The following is a 23,634-nucleotide window of genomic DNA, read 5'->3' on the forward strand; positions in this document are numbered from 1 at the left end:
GATAAAGTTATGAAAATATTTTGTAAATGAATTATAACATTGTAATTTTATATTAGAGTAAGTGAATAATTTCTTAATATAATAATTATAATTATAATTATAAGCAAAATTTTAATTTTAGGAAAATAGTTTATTAAACTTTATAATATTTTATTTATAAAAGAAATAACTTTTCACAATTACATATATTTGATAATTATGAATTTAATTAATTATATAACATATTGTAATCACTCGCTTATAATTAATTAAACTAATAAAAAGAAGACAGAAAAATATTAGGTATATTGATGATTTATGTATTAGTGCTCCTTTTAACAACTTTGAATGACTTATCAACTTAAAATGATGTTTTAAGTAGTCTTATTGATGATTATAATATTAATTTAATTATTCAATTCACTTTACAAATATATAAATGATTTTTAGGCCAAAATAAAAGTGATATTGATTTTTTTCAAAGCCCAAATTTAGTAAAAATCTTTGAACCGAACTACAATTATCAATTTCAGTTTTTATTTTATATGTTTTACGTTTTAGTTACAATAGTGAAAAATTAGATGGAATAGTTTGATTAATTTTTTCAAAAATCCAACCAAACTTAACCGAATACACCTTTAATCATATAGTCACAATTTAACAAATTTCAACAAAGTAATAAATATTATTTTGAGAATATTTTTATTTTTTTATATTAAATATAGAATAACAAAGCAATAAACATTATTTTGAAGATATTTTTACCTTTTAATATAAAATATATAAAATATATATATTGAGATTTCAACCTAAATTACTGTAATTTTTTATAATTTTTTTCAACTTTATCATTTGAATGGAAATCATATTTAATTTTTATATAAATTTAAATAATTTTATTACGTAATTATTTTTAGTCACATCCTAATGCCTCGTAATCCTATATTTTAACATCATATATGTTTTAAATATTTTAAATTTTTATATCACATTTTTCGCACCAAACATTAAAATATTAGTTCTTCAAAAAGTATAAAAGAAATCAAATCACATTGCACTTTTTTTCTCACAGAAAGTTGTTTTCTCTTTTTCTATTTTCACCATACAAAATAGCAAACTAATCCTTAAAATAAAAATGCTCCTAATTTCCTATTTACAGAGTGGAAAATGGCAGTTCCACGTATCGTCTTCCACATTCGAGCGTGATTAACAAAACATGATCTCGCGCTTGAAATTTTGGATTCCTCCTTAATAGGTGGCAAAAAGGAAAAAAACTCCTTGCAAATAGGAACCGGTAATCACCGTTAATATTTTAACCCCATTATGCGTCCTTCCGGTCACCCTTCCCCGCATTATTCACGTCTCCAAGAGGACCAAGACGGCGCCCAAGTCCTCCTTCCGTATACCGGCTGCTTCCAGTAAAAATTAAAAAGCAATTAAACAAGTTAAATATCATTTATTACATAAAAAGAAAAGAAAGTAAGATATTTTTTTTAATTTTTTTTGGGTTTTGTTGTTGTTAGAAAACTTTGAAATTGTCTCCGTTCCGTTCTTTTCTTTCTAATTTTCCGACAGCTTCGAGGATTATAGAGGGAGATAAAAGGGAAAAAGAAAAGGTTCGAACGGAAAAAAAAAAACTGAAAAAGGAGTTGTTGTTTTTTTTTCAAATTTTCCCCCTAAATATTCGTTTCTTTTTCCTGGAAAAGTAAATATATATTATTTTTTTCTGGAAAGTGTTGTGGATTTTTTTTTCTTTCGAGGTGATAAATTCATGATCCGAGTTAGGGTTTTCAAAAAGTCGAATTAGCTTTCAGTTTAGGTAGCAGATCTTGATTTTTCTCAATTAAGGCTTTTTATTTTGATTTTTGTTTCAGCTCTTTATCTTTACCTTTCACCACTACTTATCAATCCATCCGGTGAAGACCTTCCGCCTTACCAGGGAAGCGGCGGCGGTCTTGCCCGCGTGGGTGACTTGTTTCGCGAGCGAAAGCCATTGGCGAAGAATCTTCGGCTGACAATTGCATGTCTTGCGCATCCTACTTCATAGGTATTCTTCCATTAAGACGCAGTAAATAAGTAAGCGGTATAAGCCAAAGCTCTAGCTTACACCGGCAATGGAAGAGCATTAGCGTAAAGGAAAGACAAGCTGCCTCTTTATTTACGATTTGTTGAATATAGGGATTAATTTGGAAGGTTAGAGGAATGGATGTGGATTCGTCGATGGTGTCAGAGACCGATCACGATCAGAACCACCACGGAGCTATGCAATCTCCGGCACCAATGGAGAGGGAACAACAGCAACAACCACAACAACAAAACCAACAAGTAGAGAACCAGGCTTCGACACCGGGACCTGGTGGATCTCCGCCTTCTTCGGCGCAACAACAGGCTGCAGCAGCCGCGCCTGCTGCTCAAGGACAGCCGCAAGCACCAGTGGCGGGGCCGAGGTGCGCTCCCACTTATTCGGTGGTGAATGCGATTATAGAGAAGAAAGAAGACGGGCCTGGCCCTAGGTGCGGGCATACTCTAACGGCTGTGGCAGCTGTGGGGGAAGAAGGGACGCCGAGCTATATTGGGCCCAGGTTGATTCTGTTCGGTGGTGCCACGGCACTGGAAGGGAATTCTGCTTCTTCCGGGACTCCATCCTCGGCTGGAAGCGCTGGCATCAGTAAGTTGGTTTTATTTCCTTTCATTTTTATTTGATGTTTCTGTAAGAAGCCCTTAATGAAATTTGGCTATTCATATCGATGTACGTATGAGCACTTCGGTGGATTTAAGATACGTATTCTTTAAACCCTGCAATTTAGCTCCCGAGGTTCATATTTCGTTGTGGATTAGTATTAAAGTTCATATTTTGGGTTGATGAAGAACTACTACTCCAAAGAGTAAAGGGGCTATATCTAAATAAGGAATAATTCTAATGAGGTAAAGGTGTGCCAAGGTAAGCAGAAGGCTTCTAGTTTATGGAACAAAAGATGAATTCTCTTAGGTTCTTCTTTGTTGAATGCTACTGTGTTAAATGAACTTTTTACCCCTTCTATCTTAAATAGTAGTAGAATACTAGAAGTATAGCCCCTTATTGAATCTTGTCTTAATTTACGATTCAGTATTTATTATGGTGGTAAGAATTCAGTTTTGTATTCTGGAGTGCTTAAAATTTTAAATATTCTTGGTTTTGACTCACATTGCAAATAAAACCTGCTTTGATTCCAAAAATAATATGCCTATATTCTCTTGTTGTTATATTTCATTATTTATTATTTTGAAATATTCATGCTCCTAATGCTTAAAAAATAGAAAACCTCTTAGATCTTTTGAGATACTCATGATAAGTGGCATTCATTATGATAGCACCATGAATTGTTTAGAGTCAACACATCATGCCTCATGTTGGTTTTATATATCTAGTGCAAAAGTCAATGATGTTTGAGTGATTTCAAGTAATAATGTATAAATAGGACCTTCTTTAGCTTTTTTTAAATTCACTGCCCTCTACAAATCTTTGCAACATATAGTATGTCAAGGCTAATTGTTGTTGTCCTCTTTCCCCCTTTTAACTGTCTCTTAAGAAAACTTGTCCTTGTTGGGGATGATTTCATGCTTTAAACTTGTTTTTTTTCAATTAAATTGCAGGACTAGCAGGTGCTACTGCCGATGTGCACTGTTATGATGTGTTAACTAATAAGTGGTCTAGGTATGCCTAGGTCTAAGGCTTTATAACTGCTGTTTTACTTTCCTAAATTCGTCTTGACTTGTACAATAATTTATCTCATAGAATCACACCCTTTGGAGAGCCACCCACACCAAGGGCAGCACATGTGGCAACTGCTGTGGGAACTATGGTTGTTATTCAGGTTAGTACACACTGTGGAATTTTATAGTATTTCTTTTTTCTGTTTACATATTATTTGGTTAACTTCTTTCTGCTGCAAGTAGTTCTTCATGGGAGGCTTTTAATTTGACTCAGGGTGGAATTGGCCCAGCTGGTTTGTCTGCTGAGGATCTTCATGTTCTTGACCTCACACAGCAACGACCACGGTGGCATAGGTTGGGCCTTGACGGTTTCATGTGCATGCACCTTATTTATACATGACAATGGGTTATTTGATATGAATTTCAATTGTATTTCAGGGTTGTTGTTCAAGGCCCTGGGCCAGGGCCACGCTATGGCCATGTGATGGCTTTGGTAGGGCAAAGGTATCTCATGGCAATTGGTGGAAATGATGGTAAATAATCTGTTATTCTGATTTTATTTTCATGTACGATACGATTTTCTAATTAATTTTTTGTTGAACATTTTTGTGTATCTTTTCTAGGAAAACGACCTTTGGCAGATGTATGGGCCTTGGACACTGCTGCCAAGCCTTATGAGTGGCGTAAATTGGAACCTGAAGGGGAAGGTCCACCTCCATGCATGTATTCTCTCTTTCTCTCTTTTCCCCCCACATACACACACAGAAGTGGTGTTTGTGGGCCAATCTTAGGATAGATGATTCTATTTTTATGGTTCCTGGTCTCTTAGAAAGTGCAATATGCAAGATATGAACCAAAATGACTGTCCCTTCTCTGATATCGTATTTATTGGTATGCCCATCTTATCATGGATGTGGTTGCACATGATTGATATTAATGTATTTATATGTACTTCCTCCTTTGTAACGTTGTTAAAGCTTGTAGTCTTGCTTATGCTCTCAAAGACATTGATGTGAAGCATCCTATATGATTATTGTTCTTAATTTTTATTTATTTGATGATTTATTTGGTGATTGTAGATTAGCTCCTTGTTGATAATTTTTATTTGACTAGGTATGCTACTGCAAGTGCACGATCAGATGGCCTTCTTCTGCTCTGTGGGGGGAGAGATGCAAACAGTGTGGTGAGTTGCAGAGTCCCCATTCTGTTGTCTAGAGTTAGTAAATGTATGACATAATGTATATATGTTTTTGAATTTTGGTTTTCTGAACAATATAGCATAAGATTTCATGACCTATAGTTTTATCGTGGCATTTCTTATTGCTTTAGGGCAGCTTTTCTTTATTTAGTTGGGTAAAACTTAAATTCATCTGAATAAATTTTGGCACTAATTTCAATATGCATTGTATCTATGTTGATAGGAAGAAAGAGGCATTCTAATGAATTCTGAAGAATTTGAAAATAATAGCAATGAAGATATTTTAAAAGATTGAGCTGAGATGCACGTAAATGGTGTCTTAATTTTGTCCTTTTGTTCTTTTAAAATGTTTAGATCCCTTTTTGCCCTTAGATTTGCTCAATCTGTTCTTTGCCTGTGGTTTCTTCTCTCTTTGATTCTTTTCTCAGCCATTGGCAAGTGCATATGGACTTGCAAAACACAGGGATGGCCGTTGGGAATGGGCAATTGCTCCTGGTGTTTCACCATCACCTAGATACCAACATGCTGCCGTGAGTAATTTTTTTTTTATTCCCTTCACTCATTTTTAAATAATTCAGTCTATGAATTCTTCTAGTTTTATGAATCACATGAACATACTATGTTTCTAGGTCTTTGTGAACGCTAGGCTCCATGTTTCTGGTGGGGCACTTGGTGGCGGACGCATGGTTGAAGACTCATCAAGCGTTGCAGGTACTTGATATTGTTCTTTTAATGTCTCGACTTCTAGTGATGTGCTGTGGTAGTCGTTTTACTGGTCAAATGTGGGTCTGTAAAAGCTTAATGTATAAAAGTAGTTTTTCAGGTGAAATCTGTTATAAACTTCCTAAATGGAGGTTGTTCATTTTGCTGGAAAAAAGATGCAATGGTAGTGTAGACTTTAGGGAACAACTTTTCTTAGATCTGAAAGTTTTCCACCCTCTTGAAGTTTTCCGTTTGGTTCCTTTTGCTATCTCTCTCTCCACACATTTTTGTGAGAAGTCATATTCAAGTTCATTAAGATCTTCCTGCTTGTAACAACAAACTAAAATTATTATTGCCATTTGATATCTGAATGGTACTTTACTAGGAAGTTTCAAAACTTATTTCTGGAAATTTGTTAAACTTGTACAAAAAAGCAGGACATGTTTAATTTTTTAATTTATTATTTTAGAATAGGAAATGTTAACTGATAATGTTGTATCAATGATCATACAGCCATTAATTATCATGGAAACACTGTTTTTGTACATCTAATAGTTCCCAACTTATTTCACATTTCTTGTAGTGTTGGATACTGCCGCGGGAGTTTGGTGTGATACAAAATCTGTTGTTACTAGCCCAAGGACAGGTAGATACAGTGCTGATGCCGCTGGTGGAGATGCTTCAGTTGAGTTGACAAGGCGTTGCAGACATGCGGCTGCAGCTGTTGGTGACCTAATATTTATTTATGGTGGTTTACGTGGTGGTAAGATATCCTTTTATTCTATAATATGTGCACCCAATTATTTTCTAGCCTCAGCATTGAGTTATCAGTTACCGATTAGATGCATATGCCTTTACGTAGTGTATATATGATGACAGTTTCTCTTTAGACTGTATTGCATGCTTAATCTAGGACGACATATCACCCCAAGGCTTGTCAGTGTATATATTTTGAGGAATAATGGTGTTTCTCCCTACACATAATTTTGTGTTGAATTTGTCAATTAGTATTTGTACATGTGATAATTGACGCATTATGAGATTCTCATCTGGTTATTTAGGATTGATCATTGCATTGGTTTTATTGAATGATCCTCCTAGTTCTCATCCTTTTAGCTCTTTAGCAAATGCAAGTTTTCTGGCTGATGCTTTCTGCTTTAAGATTGTTAAGATAGAAGTAACAGACTCTTATGGAAGTTTAATGGCTAGGTTATGTAGTTCCTCGCCTCCAGGTTAAAGGTCATTTATATTTAGGCTGTGATAGATGATAGCATGTAGGAGAAGAAAGGCATTTAATGGGAAGAGGAAGCTTGGTTTTGATATGGCTTGGATTGGATGGGGTGCATTAGGAAAACCCTCTTGGGATAACAATATGGTATTAAATGGGCTGGTATGAGCTGTGAAAGTTTAATCCTTGCTTTTGTTGTTTTACATTTAAATATGACACAAGGACATTGTGGAATTTGTAATTTCACAAGCTGGTTGTAAGGACCAAAGATTGATACCAGGGATAGCTCTGTGGCCTTGGTTCTTTCCCACTTCATGTTTAAGTTGCACTGTTGGCTAAAATTGGTGAAGAAGGATTTTGTTTTGTTCCCTGTGCATTGTCCTAACTGAAAATGTTCCTCTTTACATATATTGTCATTTAGTCGTAAGAGAGACTACAAAAGTTTTAATTCATCTTGTGGGTTGAAAATTAGAGAAGTTTATTTCTTTAAGATCTCTGTTTTCACGGAAATTTTAATTTCTTCTCATTTATCGTAGAGTTTAAGCTGCTGCTATATTTTGGTAGTTAGTGCAAATCTGTATGAGAATCAATATTTGATAAATTTTGTACTGCAGTAATATGTTGTATTTATGCTGTAGGGGTGTTACTTGATGACCTACTTGTTGCTGAAGACCTGGCAGCTGCTGAGACAACTACAGCAGCTTCACATGCTGCTGCGGCAACTGCTACTTCTAATGCACGATTACCCGGAAGGTATGGATTTGTTGATGAAAGAGCAAGGCAAACAATGGCTGAAGCAGTACCTGATGGATCAGTTGTGCTTGGAAATCCTGTTGCTCCCCCTGTAAATGGGGATATGTATGCTGACATAAGCACTGAGAATGTCATGCTTCAAGGATCCCGGTAATCTACCACTGTATGCTTATTTTTGTTACTTGGCTCTTGAATGGTTAAGCCTCCTCGTTTAATTCAAGGAGCTATATAATGTGGTATATCTTGCAGGAGAATGAACAAAGGTGTTGACTATTTGGTTGAGGCATCAGCTGCTGAAGCTGAGGCTATAAGTGCCACACTTGCCGCGGCCAAGGCGCGACAAGTTAATGGAGAAGTTGAACTTCCTGATAGGGATCGAGGGGCTGAGGCTACACCTAGTGGAAAACATATGTCTACCTTGATTAAGATGCCAGATTCTACTGGATCAAATAGTGTTGCACCTGCTGGAGTTCGGCTTCACCATAGAGCTGTCAGTATCAGAATATTGGCATTGTTTCTTACCCATGACTTTGTCTGATGTTTTCTTTATGCCAATAGGTTGTTATAGCTGCAGAGACTGGTGGAGCTTTAGGGGGGATGGTCAGACAGCTTTCTATTGACCAATTTGAAAATGAGGGCAGACGGGTTAGCTATGGGACTCCTGAGAATGCAACTGCAGCTAGGAAACTATTAGATAGACAGATGTCAATCAATAGTGTCCCCAAAAAGGTACTAATTAATTTGTTTTATTTAATTTGGCGTGTGTGCATAGCACCTTCGCGTTTTGGGGGTAATTGTTGAATGTGTCTCCAAGTGAAAGAGTTGAATAGTAATACCAGGATCTGCAAGGCTGTTGCCCAAAACTTCAAAGACTAACCCTTAAGAATGATTTCTCTCTATATGAATGGTTTACTTGATGGAGTAAGATATTGTTATAGCATTTATCTTTATTGCAATGTGATTGATTATAGTTTTAGTCTTTGAGGTTTCTTAAGATGAATCTTTTTTCATTTTTATAGATGTGGCACTTAATAAATTTAGGATGAGAGTATCTTTTTAACTTTCAAATAGTTTTTTTTTTTTTTTTAACTTTCAAGTGAAGATGACAGGTTTCTCCCATCTTTTTATCCTAGGGAGAACAATTATCCTCCATAAGGCTTTGCTTGGTATGAAGGATGGAAGGAGTGAGGATGTAAAATTTTTAATCTACAAAGGAGTGAGGATAGGAAATATGTCAAGATTCATAACAGCTTCCTACTTTATAGTTTGACCGTTAAAATCCTCGCTCCTCATCCTTCATGCCAAGCTGAGCCTAAATGTTCTGTATTATTCCTTAGGTGGTTATTTCCCTTGATGCAACATGGAGAGGGGCAAAGAGTGAAAAGCTTGAGTGGCTATATATTTTGGATTTGCCAGCAGAATACATCTCATAGCAGTGACAAAAAAAACATTCGAAAAGCTACGGATTATTTTGCATGTGATTATTTTAAGGCCAGATTTCATCACCATACTCTCAATGCATTATAAATCTTCTCTTTGCTTTGCAATCTACAGCAATGCACATTAGCATGTTATTGTTGATTTTCTGATAAATTTCTTCTGTTATTAGTTCTATGTTGCTTGGACGGAATTCATCCTTGAGATTTCTCTTACTATAATTAGATTACAGGACATAAAAATCCAATTTTTTCTTCAATATGCCAGTTTTATAATGTAATTAATTCTTGTACGATGAACCTCAGTTGTGATTTACAATTGGTCCCAGTGATACTAGTGAGTGTTACAGCTGATAGAAGTTTCTCTTAAGAATTCAATATTGTTATGCTCCTAATAGATATTTCAATTGCTTCACTCAAGCATCTTTAAGAGATCCATATGTTCTACTATAATGGTTTATATTTCACTTTCTCAGGTTATTGCACATCTTCTGAAGCCTCGTGGTTGGAAACCACCAGTTTGTCGACAGTTTTTCTTAGATTGCAACGAAATAGCAGATCTCTGTGAAAGCGCCGAACGAATATTTACTGTTGAACCAACTGTTCTACAGCTGAAAGCTCCTATTAAGATTTTTGGTGATCTACATGGTCAATTTGGGGATCTTATGCGTCTTTTTGATGAATATGGTGCACCTTCAACAGCTGGGGACATTGCGTAAGTGTTTGGTCAAAATATCTTGTTTTCTGAGGGCGCTTTATCAGAGTGATGTTTCAGCATACTAAGGGTTTCAACTGACCTTTTAATATCTATAAATACTATTCTCTTCTCGTGTGTAATCTGCAGGCCCTGTAATGTATCTTAAATCTTACATTTTATTTATTTGATACTAATTTTGTGTAAATTACTATCAGATATATCGATTATCTCTTCTTAGGGGATTATGTGGACCGGGGCCAACACAGCTTGGAGACTATTACTCTTCTGCTTGCTTTGAAGGTAATTATAGAAGTTCGGTACTTTTACTCTCTTCTCATGCTCACTTTTACTTCCTATTGAAGTTGAGACAAACCATGATTTTCATATAATTATGTTAATGTTGCAGGTTGAGTATCCCAATAATGTACATTTAATTCGAGGGAATCATGAAGCTGCGGATATCAATGCACTTTTTGGCTTCCGGATTGAGTGTATTGAGCGCATGGTATTGTTTCATGCATTAGAAAAATGTTGGTTATGCTTTGTATAATAACATTTTTGTTGCAAATCTGATGGATTGTGTAACAGGGTGAGAGAGATGGAATATGGGTGTGGCACCGCATAAACCGTTTATTCAATTGGCTTCCTTTGGCAGCTCTAATTGAAAAGAAAATCATTTGTATGCATGGTGGCATTGGTCGGTCTATAAATCATGTGGAACAGATTGGGAATTTACAGCGCCCAATTACAATGGAAGCAGGCTCGATTGTTCTTATGGATTTATTATGGTTAGAGAATGTTATTATTTGTTTTGGTCATGAAATATATAGTATTCATTGCTTTAATTTGCTGATGCATTCTACATCCATTTTCTTACTCCAGGTCTGATCCAACAGAAAATGATAGTGTAGAAGGATTGCGACCAAATGCTAGAGGTCCAGGTTTGGTTACTTTTGGGGTGAGCATGCTACTTTAAAACTACTGTTAAACTACGGCAGTTCAAGTCCTTTATAGCTACATGTTGCATTGATTTCAATATTTGAGAAGTACTTAGATGGGCAATTTGATTGTTGCTGGCTGGTTGATCTCCTTATTCTACCCATAAAATTGTATCTCTCTCCCTTCAACAGCTTTAGATGGAATGATGCTACCCTTAAAACCCTTGAAAGTTAAATGCTTTTGACTTGGGATTCTTGTTTAAATTGCTTCTGTGTTCCTTTTCCTCCTTGCTTATGCATGTCTATATCTAAGTAAAACGGTCTTTGTTGATATCTCAAGTGCCAATTTTGCTAATGTTTTGTAAATGGTTTTTCCTAATGCAGCCTGATCGTGTTATGGAATTCTGCAATAACAATGATCTCCAGTTGATTGTTCGTGCTCATGAGTGTGTTATGGATGGCTTCGAGCGGTTTGCCCAGGGACATTTAATTACCCTTTTCTCTGCTACCAATTATTGTGGTGTGTCCCTGACTCATGTTTTAATTTACATACCTTTTGTCTATCAGGTCCACAAACAATTTAGCCTTTAAATTTTGCATCATGCTTGTCTTTGTAGGTACTGCTAATAATGCTGGTGCAATCTTAGTTTTGGGTAGAGATCTCGTGGTAGTTCCTAAACTCATTCATCCTTTACCCCCAGCAATGTCATCACCAGAAGCATCCCCAGAACGTCATATAGAAGATACATGGATGCAGGTGCTTCCTCTTTCTCTTTGTTATCAGTAATTGAACTTCTGCTATTTCTGCAATGATTTTTACTTGTACTACATGGACTGCTTTAATGATGTTAATTTTTGTGTTTATGGGATCAGGAGCTGAATGCTAACAGGCCTCCAACACCAACTAGAGGTCGTCCTCAAGTAGCAAATGATCGAGGCTCTCTTGCTTGGATATAGTAGATCCTTCCAATTGTTTCTATATACATACTCCTTCAGGCTCATGCTATACCACATGGGGATTCTGGTTTTCTGGATAGAGCATGCTGCCATATACAGGCATTTTCCTACCTTGTAATCTCTCCCATTAGAAGTTAGAAGGGTTTACAAGATTTTGGTTTTTCGCGGTTTTCAGCAGACTATAGGCATTGAGATCATGAAAATGATAAGTTAGCTTTTCGTAATGTGCTGAAAGTTGCAGTTCGGGCTTCTTCTGTAAATTGAGCCACTGGCAGGTGGAAAGTTGGCAATTGGGTGGATTCTTCAAATGGGTTGGTAGTAATTTTCACATTTAGTTTATATATTTATATATATATATATATATATTCATCATTTTAGGATTAAATATTTTTCGGTCCTCCTTTGAGGTCCATTATATGTGATGATGATGAGAGATAAATATAATAAATATATGTGTATCATATAGAGGGTATAGATTGGTGTAATTTTCATCCTATGTGCTGTGTACAATAGTGTAATGTTTTTTGTGTGAAGATAAAAGAAACCATAGTAAACAACACGAGAAAGTTTAGGAAGGTGTGATCATCGTTTTTTATTTTTATTTTTTGTGGGGGTTAGCTTTTGGTTGCTGCTATTTTTATGCAATTATTTTAGTTTACATTTACATCCTTGTTCTGATCTGATTTTAGGTTATGTCAACCATAGTTCCAAGTGTTTGATTCTTCTTTTTTTTTTATACAAATAATAACTAATGTAACATATTGTTTAATTTTATGAAGTACCCATTTGATTGAAATTACTGCTATATAATTAAGTTATAAGTGAAATTATATCAGCAAAGTTTAAACTCTGACAAGGAGTTCTTTATACTGTTGATCTATAAAATTCTTTTTAAAACTTTCCTATAGAAATAAGAATATGACTTGTTTCATGTTAATTTTACAGTTTAATCTTCAAATAAGTATTTTATAATTTATTCCCATTTTTAAGATCTTGTTGACATTTTAAAGTACGTAAATTAAACACAAAACATCCTTCATTTTTGCTTTTTATAATAATGGTAGTAATTATTAAAATAAAAATATACTTTATAGAGGACTAGTGTTCCGCAAAAATTTATTCACATCAAAGCAATGTCGCATCATATTGTCACCAACCACAAAAAAACGTCAATACTTCACATCAACTATACTGATTTATATCGATCTGTACGGATTCACACCACCGACGAGTACTATTTTTATCTTGCGATCAGTTTATATTATTTCCCATATCATTCAGAAACAAAATGCCACGCTTCATATTGATAATTTAGTAGGTAGAAATACATATAATGAGATGGTGTTATATCATATATTAAGAAAATGTATATCATATTACACGTGAGTGAAAAAACATTTTATATAAAAAATGTTTTTAAAATTAATTTAACAATAAATATAGGTGGGATGGTAAAAAGCTTGTATATAAATCCTTTAAACACGCCTCATCCTTAATTATTTTATTTTAAGTATGAAAAAACAAAATAGTATGTCAGTCCTAAAATACATATCATATGTTATGAAACCTGAAAAATGAACTATATATTGCATATACTTGAAAAGATACTAAAAAACACGAAACAGGTAAATTCAGAGGGGTTCATTAAAAGAGGGTGATACCAATACATATCAAATATTGGAATAACACTGAGTAGGTTGGTTGAAAGCTACATTGTAAACTAATAATAGTGAGAAAGGGAAGTTAAGTAGAGCAGTAGGCAGCAATTAACCCCGCTTTACGGGCCTCTGAACATACGATTTGTTGGGATCCTCTGTCTTCAGTTTCGGGGGACGAAGTTCTCCTTTCTTCGACTGTAAACATACATACAAATCCGTCAATCTTTTTCCTTTTTTAAATTAGCAATGACTCCAGAAAATCCCTGACTTCACCAATATTTTATAACCTTTACCTTTTTCCCTGACTTCATAAAATCCCTCCAACTTGAAACCTGACCAATACATGAAAAACCCATAATTTAATAGACTGGACTGCAAGATATCATATCTCAAAAGCTGTTCAACTATCCAATAACCGTAAGTGTAAAGTCATCATCTAAGGTAGTCAACTTATAAAAATAAAGCCGGAGAAAACATACTCGCTGTTCCCTTGTTCCTTCCCACTGCTCCTCATGTTCACGCTTCCGTTTCCACATCTCCTTTTGCTCTTCTTCATCCTTCTTTAGTCGACCTTCTTCTTCAGATATCTGAAGATGAAATAAGAACAGATGATTTAACTCATCATAGTAATAGTAAAGCCTGAGCGAGAACAACTAAAGAACGCAAAGGATATTAACAGAACCCAACATACCCTCATTGCCATTTTTCTCCGCCGCCATTCCTGCTCGGTCAATAACTCTCTAACCTTCAATTTCAACTCCTGCTGGAACTCCTCTGATTGTTCATATTCTAGTTCAGATTTTCCCTGCAAATAAACAGACTAGCTTAGTCTCTTCTCTTGCCATAAAAATCTAGAGGAATTGGATGGGACAGGTCAGCATTAAACATCAAATTTCATGGGAAGGTAATATCAGACATAGAAAAGCAACGAGAACATTTATCACAAATATTATTTTAAAGCATACAAAAACAGATATTCAATCAAGGCTGCATATTGACAGATAATTGAGCCTCCATTACTTCCTCTAAGCATAAAAGCTAAAACTCTAATTACACCAAATCGGTCTATGTGAAACTTATAAGGAAAATATTTTAAGGACATACCTCGTCAACTAATGACTTTAGTTTGGAAGCTGTGTCTTTCTTTAACTGCTTCTTCCTCTTAGCTCTAAGTTCTTCTGCACATTGCATCAAATGAAACATGAGAACTTATTTCAGTTACCGAAGGTTTTAGATTTATTTTGTTTATTCATGCAAGAAAGGAAAAAAGATAAAGAGACAAAGCTCAATTTAAAAAGATCAAATCAAACAGATGCACATTATGATAGCACATCGCCAATTATAATCATACTGATCTATAAACTGACAAGTTTACTAGTTATTCATCGAACGAACTGAACATAACAAAAACAGAGAAGTCAACTAAAGAAAAGTGAAAACTACATGCCATTGGCAATAAGATTCCAAACAAAAGTTTCTGATTTTTTAATAAAATTTCAAGTAACAATGCTATGCAAATATATAAGGCCTCCTCAGAAAGTTATTAAAATTTATGCATTACCTTTTGCAGCAGTAACTTGGCTAAGAATATAATCCCTTTCTTGTTGATCAAGCAATTGTTGTTGGGCTTTTGCTAGTGCTGCTCACAAGTAAAAAACCCAGTGTAGTTAAGACAATCTAATATAAACATTTCCAGTAACTGTAAAATAAATACACATGCATCACAGAATGATGAAAACAATCCTAAATATTTCTCCACTCACGCCATGGATAAACAGACAAGAAATATAAGTATGTAGAAGCAGGGCATTACATCCTAACATTTTATGTGAAAGTAGTGGTGCAAAGGCATTATTAATCTTACTGCAACTAAGCTGCAATTCTAGTGTTATTAAATACTGACATCTGGTGTTATTAGGGCTGAAATGGTTTCAACTTTTTGCAAATGAATATGGTGATAAAATTAGATGGAAAGTAGGAATACAGAGCTAAAATAGAGAGAAGAATTCTGAATCTTCTCAATTCTTTATCTAGTTTTATGCTGTTCTTTTTCATATTCAACACAAACACATCATCATTGTTTTCCTTCTTCCATCAATCATTCTTCCTAAATTTCATATCATTTTAAACAAACAACATAATAGTCGGTGCCTAGCTCAAGGTGCTATTACTCAACCAATTTAAAATTCATCAAGATTGACTTGCACATTTGATGCTGCTTATCATTATAGGTTCTTATAGTTGAGGGACCATCAAAAGAGCAGATACAGTCAGAAAACATTAGATATTTAATCAGCACAAGGAATACACAACAACAACAGCAACAATAATAAAATTTAATTAATCTGATAATGTTCTATTTAAAGTTAACCTAATAAGGAAGCCTTTCCAGATGTGAGAAAAACATTATCTACTAACCTCCAAAAGCCTCTTTTGCTTGTGGATGCTTGCATTTATCAGGGTGGACCATTAATGATAACTACATACATTTAGCATGAAATATATCAATAACTATCCAAGTTAAAGAATCATCAACAGCTGAGGAAATGGCCATGGAAGAAGATCACCTTTCGATACTGTTTTTTAACATCATCTAGTGATGAATCAAATGGCAGCTTCAAAAACTCAAACGGATTTAACTTGAAGCATGAAAGGATCCTACAATTTCCAGAGAGCATTTAAATATGCCAAAAGTTAATCAAGAGATTATGAAGAAAATAGCTCATCAACAATAAACAGAAACGTCACTGTTTGCTAGAAGCAAAGCAAATTAGTTGGAGCACAACATAAAACAAAAGGAAAGGCATAACAAAGATAATTAATAATTGATGGCCAGGTAGCTTTCTTATGTACACTAACATCACTTTGGTATTGGAAAAAGGATCAGAAAAAATAGCATCTCTCATGGATTAAGATAGTTCTTTCAAATAAAAAAGACATCCAAAAAATGTCATACAACAAAGTCATGAAGTAAAAATGTAAATCATTAATACAAGAACTTCCCCAATTCTGGGGTTTATGCAGCAATGAATATAACCAAGCATCCATCTATGCATAACAGACAAAAAGTTATAGCAGTTGCCTCAATGATCCAAATCAATCACTATATTTGAAGCAAAAGCTAAATAAAATATCACTAATTCAGAAAGAGGGAGAGGGTCAGAGGGAGCAGCTATATTGCTACAGCTCTATCTTATTTTTTATTTTTTTTCCCAATGAGATCCATTTTGGCCACATGTCTGACACCTCAAACTGGGTCTGGATATGGGAAATGACCCTTCAAACATAGCAACAAGCCTTGGCAAAACCGAAAGCAGCTCGGCTCTGGCATATATTCAACTTGCATACCTATATGTATATGGAAGGAGAGAATGATGTATCTATCGCATCTCTGGTTATCACAACAAAGGTACAAGGGGATTAGAAGAAAATTAGTGCTTTACATTTGACTGAATCACTAAACATCTAAACGTATGTCAAATTGCCCCAATTTCATGTTACTAGACAGCTTAAATTATTATAAGTGCGTCCAAATTCCCTTAAGCTTGATGCTCTTGCACATATGCTAATAGTAGACCGGTTATACTTATACTGAATGCATCAATGCACTCTTATAGAATATTATTGTATTTAGGGGTTTCACCAACTTAGATATTACTTGCATGACTATGATCTTGAAGACATTTATCAATATCAAGTTCTCATACAAAACAGCAAAAAGAAAAATGTAATCTAGAATTGATAAACAGCATCAAATACGAAGAATACCCATAAAATTAAACGAGTAATTGAGCTACAAGTTTTACACAAATATTTCTTAACTAATCATATTGTTACAGCTATAAAAATCAAACTTAAAAAGCTACCCAATTCATCGAAGGTGAAGTACGTTATTTGAGCTCAAATTTTACAGAAAGAAAACAACATTAGAAATTATATAAAAATAAAAATTGAAAAACTTCACCGAATTCATTTTTGATGCTTATATAACAGAATGAACCCTAATAGCTGAGACTCCAATAAAACTAAAATAACTAAACAAAAAAAAAAACCACAATCCCATGCATAAGAACAAATTAACGGGAGAAAAAAAAGGTTAAACTATTAAAATCAAAGGAAAGAAGAATAAAGAAGATAGAAAACCTGACGACTTCGTTGTCTCTTTCGACTTCGCTGACTTCAGCGAAGAATTCTTTGAGAAGCAAATCCTCATCAACGCTGCTGTTGCTCTCTCCCATCGCTGATTTCCTGTTTCTTTGTGTATTTTCCACAGATTGATTCTCTATTCGACGGCTATTTTCGCAGGCCTGCCTTCTTCTGCCTTCACGTTCCAGAGGCGAAATGAAGAAGCAATAGCACGGAATCGGGCCGACTAGTTGGTTCTAGTCTATCTCTCACTTCGGGCCATGGATCCAAGTCGGTTCAGAAGTCCATTGACTGGGCCACCAGATCACCGTCCATAGATTGGGTTATGCGATAACCTTAACTCGCCTACACTGAAAATTCATAAGCACCTCTAATTCAACCCAAATTTTTTTAAAATTTCGACTCCAATATGGCATCTATAATACATATTATATTTGATTTGATAATTATATTATATCGATTGAATTATTGTAACAACGAAACATACTTTATTTTTCGATTTAAAATTTTGAGATATATGAACTATATAAATAATAATTGTAATTATTTACATCATATAATTAATATAGAATATATAAATATATATGACATCGGTTAGTGATTTTTTATTTTTTTAGACTTTACAAATATGAATGTAATGCAATTATAGTATAAGTATATGTCCAACTTGTCATAAAATAGAATCAAACCAGTATAAAGTCCAAACGGATTAAAAATAGTAATCCAAACAACACTTGGTAGAATTAAAATTCACACATAACAATTATCTATGGTAGAACTTGAAACTCAATACTCAAATATCTAGAATTTTGTTTTTACCGAAGTGTCAAAGCTTCGCAGTTCATTCAATATAAATACAGATGTGATAAATTATTCAATAATTACAATGAAAATTATTCTTATAAACTTAGTCTTAAATAGAATAAAGATTAATTGGTATCTTTTATACAATATTAGGATAAAGAATAAAGGTCACACGATTTGAACTCGATCAAATGAGTATTGATAAGAATTTTATCAAGTTATTTTATCAATTTAATGTTATTAAAGTTTATTATGGCAATTAAAAACAAATTAAAGGGCTTCTTTCAGTTGATTGTCCATGTTTTGATACCCACAAAAAATAAAGTTTTAAACAATTAAATTAGTGCTACCACATATGTACATTTTATTAATTCAATTGTTGAAAGTAAAAATATCCATCAATCTCAACAAGCTCATGTATATGGGTTTGCTGAATTGATGACTAAAACATATTTAATTATTTTATTTATTTTATTAAATAAAACACAATTTATAAATAACTATCATATTCTAAACTTAGATAGACAGACATACTACTAGATCGTACAACTTAAAATTAGATGATTTACTCAGTGTTTTAGTTTTATTTTTTATAAAAAGACAAAGAAAACCGTACAAATTTACTACTACTATATCAATGACGAGTATAAATGTAAGTAATTTTATATGTTTTTCTAATTTGACTGACATTTAAATAAATTGATTGTTCTTGTGCATGTAAAATTTTTAATTTGTGTTTTTTTATGAATTGATTATTAGTAATTTTAATTTAATTTTAATTGGTCTTATGATCATATTATGTGGATTAAGAAACATGATCTTTTTATAAATAATCTATCGCTAAAATTTTAACCCTAAAGAAATGTTTACAAATTCTAATTTTATTTAAATTAGTTATCATGCAAAAGTTATAAAATAAAACATAAAAGAACACTGATAGTAAATAAATACAAATTATATAACAATATTTCATCATTTTCTTTCCCTTTTCTTGATTTTTATTGGAAATTTGACTACACAATCACATTCACCCTCAAGGAGTGAAAGTGGAAAAACTAGAAAGGAGAGAAAAAAAAAAACAGATAGGTTAATAATAGTAAGTAATGACAATAAATATAAGCACAAATTTCAAGGAATTTGATGTTTCTGGGGATGGTATTTTGATGATTGGCATCAGGAGGTGGCAATGCAATAGGTATCCCAGAGTAGAAGAGATCTTGTTTCTCTGCATCGTTTTAGCAAAGGAACAAAGTAATCACCATTGTTGCCCCTCAAAACCAGTAATTGTTGTTGATCTTTAGCTGTTTGATTCTGGGAGAGAATAAGATGGCTGTCGCTATTGTCATTGAGTGCTGGTGGCGCAAGGATGGCTGCCTTTGGCGACATGGGTTGATTGGGTCGATTCCAATAGTACTCATATGAATTGAATGACGCTGCTGTTGTTGTTGTTGATGATGGTGGTGGCGGTGGTGATGGTATCAGCCTAGCCATTCGAGGCCGCGGTGACAGTGACTGTACTGGCGGCGGAGTGCTTGGCTCAATTTTCTCCTCTTCTTCTTCTCCAAATTTAACTATTTCATCAAAAGTTTCAGGCCATGTCGGGTTCCTGTTTGCTAACCATATGGGCTTGTTCATCATTACAGCTAATCTATGGACATTCATTGCTCCGCTCGAAAGTTTATTAGCCTTCTCCATCTCGCAACCACGATCACCTTCTTCTTCTTCACCGATGATGTCCATTTGATCAGTTCCTTTCTCTTCGTCTCCAAAGCTTTCAAACTTTTCCACTTCCTCTGCTTCTTCGATCATCATCACTTCATTCATGGCAAGAGTGAGGACTAGGCGACCATCTTGGCGTTGAGCGAGGAAGTTTTTCTTCGAAGGCACTGAAACAGCTTCAAGAACCAACCTGCCATTATCACGATGAGTCTCCATGCGAACTGATGCTCCATCTTTGCGAGAAAGGGAAGGGATTGGTGGAGGAAATGATCCATGGTGTGGCGCTTTCTTGGCAACCACATCATTGTTATATTTCAGAATCCTTGGCTGATCATCTTCATCATCGTAGGAAGCGAGTTTTTGCTGTCGGAGTCGTTGATCTTCCTCTTTACGATCTTCCTCCACGTCACCGGTTTCCGACGGAGGATAGGAAGAAAACCCATCCGAGCCAGTCTCGGAACCAAGGCTCTCAGTGCAAATTTCGAGGCTTTTCTCGCTTAAACAGCTCCCCGATCTTTTTACAAGAGGGTGAATATAAGGCGGGGGAAGCGGTTTGGAGTCGTCTTGAGGTTTGCTTGAAATGATTGAGGTCCATATATCGAACTGGGCAGGCTTTTCGAGTGCCTTCTTTTCTTGATAATTCTCTTCTTCTGCTTCCTGTGAGGATGAGTCTGCAATGGAAACAGGGAGTTCATCGGAAGATGCAGTATTGTTCAGTTGAGTGAGCCATTTCTTGGAAGACATATCAGCTGATAAAGTTCTTCTAAGTGAAGAACCTTTGGTTGGTCTCTGATCAGTATCCGATCCAAGAATAGATACTATGCCTTGCTTGTTAGTGACATTAGTTGCTTCTTCAGTGATGTTCAAAGCTGAAGATAAGCCTATGCTCTTGCTAAGTGGACCAGACATCATCGTACTAGGCAGATTAATTGTACTAAATTTTTTTCTGCATATATTAGAAAAAAAATGAGAGAAATATTCTAAAACCAAAACTTAGAAGATAGCTAGAATTTAGATAAGTAACTACCTTTGTGAAGAGATCAAACAACAGCAACAGCAGCAGCGTTCAACCGTGGTCTACACAGAAGGAAATGGGTGAGGGGTGGTTTGATGGAAATTAGAATGGGAAATTGTGAGGGGTATTTATAGGAAGGCAAAAAGCCTTTGGAATCGTGTCCAATGGGACCTGCCTTACGCCACCATAAAAATTGAAATGACTCTTCCTTTGGGCTCAGAAAAGTTCGTGATTTAAAGAAATTTAAAATAAAATAAAGCAGAGCCGATCATTACTCATTACGCTTAAACAAAATATTAATGGCATTATTCCATTTATAGAATTTTATGTTAAGATCCGGTATAAAAAAAAAAAAAAAAAAAAAGCACTCACGCTCACACAACTACACAAGTAGTCTACTTCGATTTTTGCGCAAAAAAATTGACCCCTCATTCTCTGAAAATATCTACCATGATTAATACTAGTAAAATCAACTCCATTGATTGGACGGGATTTGTGGGAAACTATGATATATTTTTGTTTAAATCGAATATAAATCCTTTTAATTCTCAAAGAAACAAATAAGTGCAGAAACTACATATTTTAACTCAGTAACATAACATAAAATGTAACAGTAAATTGTATTGAATTAGCAATGAACACATATACTGTGAAATGAGATGGTCAAATTGAAGTGTCAATCTTAGAGTAAAGAAACGCAATAGCGTATTGGTATCGATGCCTTTCTTCCGCTGAACGTGGCAGAAATTGGAAGGCAAATAGTGACAAAAAAATGGAGCAAGAATACAATGGAAGGAGAGCTGGACACCATTAATCCTGAGCTTGATAGCTGTGTTTTCCAGATCATTAACCTCTCTCTTTTTTTACTTACTTCAAGGCTCAATACATGTCAGAATAATTCATATGTGGCTACTTCTTTCAAAATGCCAAACATTTGGATGGTTTAATTGTTTCACAAAACTCAAAATTTTCAAGCAGTCCAAATATTCAATACATGAAATTAGATCACCATTTTCTATGAAACATTGATATACACCCAAAGCCCGTTTCTTTTACTGGTTTCGGAAATGTAACAACACAATATTGAAAGATAATATTTATTATATGGTTGAATATTTTATGCACTATGTACATATACAATCAGACCATAATATATCATTTTAATTTTTAAAATAAATTTACTTACCATTATTTCAAATGATAATAATAGCGTATAAATTATCAATGGATTAAATATAAATTTTTAATTAATTGTATTAATTTTTTTAATTTTTTTTTCATGCCATTTGTTTCTTCATTGTTTTTTTTAAAATTTGTCCAACGCACCGCCTTTTTCTCTTCCCACCAACTCTCACTTTTTTGTTTTCCTTACTCACTTCGCATACATTTTCTCTTTTCATTTTGTAAATTTGTTTTATGGGTATTTTTATTATTTTTACAAGTTGTAATGAACAGATAATAGTGTTTGTCATCATTAAACCTCCATTGATCACAACAATATCTCTTGAAAAGTGGGTTGATCATAGATACTCTCGAATGATGGTTCTTCCTCAGCTTCTTAATCTGTTTTTGTTTCTACTTTAAGAGTATTTTAAAGTAATAAATAATTTTATGAGTCAATTCGGACCCATGTTGTCTTAAGTGTTATATGTTTTTTTTTTCTCTGCTTAATAAGTTTTTACTTTTGAAAGTTTTTGCCTTGGTTAGTATAAGTTTCTTAATTTTATTTATGAATGTAGTTCTACTTTTGGAAGTGATTTTAGGGACGGTTTTGTCATCATCCTTTACAAATTGGTGGATGCTCGATTATGTTGTCGATTTTGTCCGCTGCTTTGGACCATCTATGGCTAATTTTCTTATCATGTTAAGTATTTACAATCACTCTAAATATGTCACGTTTGAGTTGTAACAGTGTCAGTTGTCAACATGTTATAATATTATATTAGTGTTAAGACTGAAGTATTTGCCATGTTGATGGAGCTAATCATTGGTAACTAATGTTTGTTATTTATTTCTTTTTTTCCAAACTGTATATTCTATTCATAAAATGAATTAATAAATTTTACCATTCAAAAAATATGAATTTTTATTAAACATATTATTATTTATAATAAAAAAGAAAAAGAAAAAAAAGAGATGATAAATATATCCACTATCGTACTAAATCCGTGTGATTGGGTTGGAGTGGGGGTGAAAATGGCTTAAAAGGAAACGGGGGAATCACTTTCATAGGCCAACACGATTGGGCGGCCATAAACTCATCCTTCTCGTAAACCCTAAGTGATAGAGATTCTATGCATCCATCATCTTATTATTATTTTTAAATTATCGTTTTTATAGAGAATATCTTTAAGCTTTATATTCACATAAATTTAAAAAAAAAATACTAAATAAACAAATAATGAAGAATAATGTATGTGGAAACAACTTAAGGTGTCCCGTCTGGATTTTGGGACCTTTTTTTTTTAATTTTTGCTTTGCTTAATTTGTCCCTTTTCCTCTTTGTTATTATTCATTTTTTTTTTTGACAAAGTCATGAAGATTATACGTACGAAAGAAGTGGCCAATACGACGCATCAGCCATCATATATAATTATATAGACGCCAAAAGTTGATGATGTTGATAATAAGTGTCAAGTAAAGCACATATAAAATATATGGATGATGTTATTAGGAATTTTTTATCCGTTGCCTTTTAATACATTTCTTAA

The 23,634-nt window shown here is 34.1% G+C and overlaps 3 protein-coding genes across 6 annotated transcripts; 1 reads left to right on the forward strand and 2 right to left on the reverse strand.

Moving 5' to 3' along the window:
• The first annotated feature begins 1,053 nt into the window (after positions 1-1,053).
• Positions 1,054-12,156, forward strand: LOC108453102 (serine/threonine-protein phosphatase BSL3). Of its 4 annotated transcripts, none has more exons than XM_053028192.1 (24): positions 1,054-1,423; positions 1,503-1,739; positions 1,854-2,026; positions 2,158-2,647; positions 3,613-3,673; positions 3,755-3,833; positions 3,947-4,026; positions 4,111-4,205; positions 4,296-4,395; positions 4,786-4,855; positions 5,299-5,400; positions 5,500-5,581; positions 6,156-6,335; positions 7,439-7,703; positions 7,803-8,043; positions 8,112-8,282; positions 9,466-9,704; positions 9,902-9,986; positions 10,093-10,191; positions 10,275-10,474; positions 10,569-10,644; positions 11,009-11,144; positions 11,242-11,381; positions 11,498-12,156. In XM_053028192.1, exons 4-24 carry the CDS (start codon positions 2,182-2,184, stop codon positions 11,579-11,581), a joined length of 3,051 nt encoding a protein of 1,016 aa, XP_052884152.1. In that variant the 5' UTR covers positions 1,054-1,423; positions 1,503-1,739; positions 1,854-2,026; positions 2,158-2,181; the 3' UTR covers positions 11,582-12,156. The 4 variants fall into 4 exon arrangements, with proteins under 4 accessions (XP_052884152.1, XP_052884151.1, XP_052884149.1 ...); XM_053028191.1 differs by having other exon boundaries at positions 1,503-1,595; XM_053028189.1 differs by lacking the exon at positions 1,503-1,739 and having other exon boundaries at positions 1,054-1,458.
• Positions 12,157-13,139: 983 nt separating this feature from the next.
• Positions 13,140-17,735, reverse strand: LOC108453103 (J domain-containing protein spf31). The gene is made up of 9 exons (XM_017751026.2): positions 17,383-17,735; positions 15,807-15,897; positions 15,658-15,718; positions 14,801-14,878; positions 14,344-14,417; positions 13,931-14,044; positions 13,719-13,826; positions 13,533-13,571; positions 13,140-13,434 (listed from the first exon to the last, which is right to left on the reverse strand). Exons 1-9 carry the CDS (start codon positions 17,475-17,477, stop codon positions 13,348-13,350), a joined length of 747 nt encoding a protein of 248 aa, XP_017606515.1. The 5' UTR covers positions 17,478-17,735; the 3' UTR covers positions 13,140-13,347.
• A 1,319-nt stretch (positions 17,736-19,054) lies between these two features.
• Positions 19,055-21,057, reverse strand: LOC108452014 (protein FAF-like, chloroplastic). Its single transcript, XM_017749744.2, has 2 exons — positions 20,936-21,057; positions 19,055-20,854 (listed from the first exon to the last, which is right to left on the reverse strand). The coding sequence occupies exon 2, from the start codon at positions 20,818-20,820 to the stop codon at positions 19,363-19,365; it is 1,458 nt and encodes a 485-aa protein (XP_017605233.1). The 5' UTR covers positions 20,821-20,854; positions 20,936-21,057; the 3' UTR covers positions 19,055-19,362.
• Positions 21,058-23,634: the final 2,577 nt, after the last annotated feature.

Source organism: Gossypium arboreum, chromosome 5 (genome assembly GCF_025698485.1).
Source record: "Gossypium arboreum isolate Shixiya-1 chromosome 5, ASM2569848v2, whole genome shotgun sequence".
Classification (NCBI taxonomy): Eukaryota; Viridiplantae; Streptophyta; class Magnoliopsida; order Malvales; family Malvaceae; genus Gossypium; species Gossypium arboreum.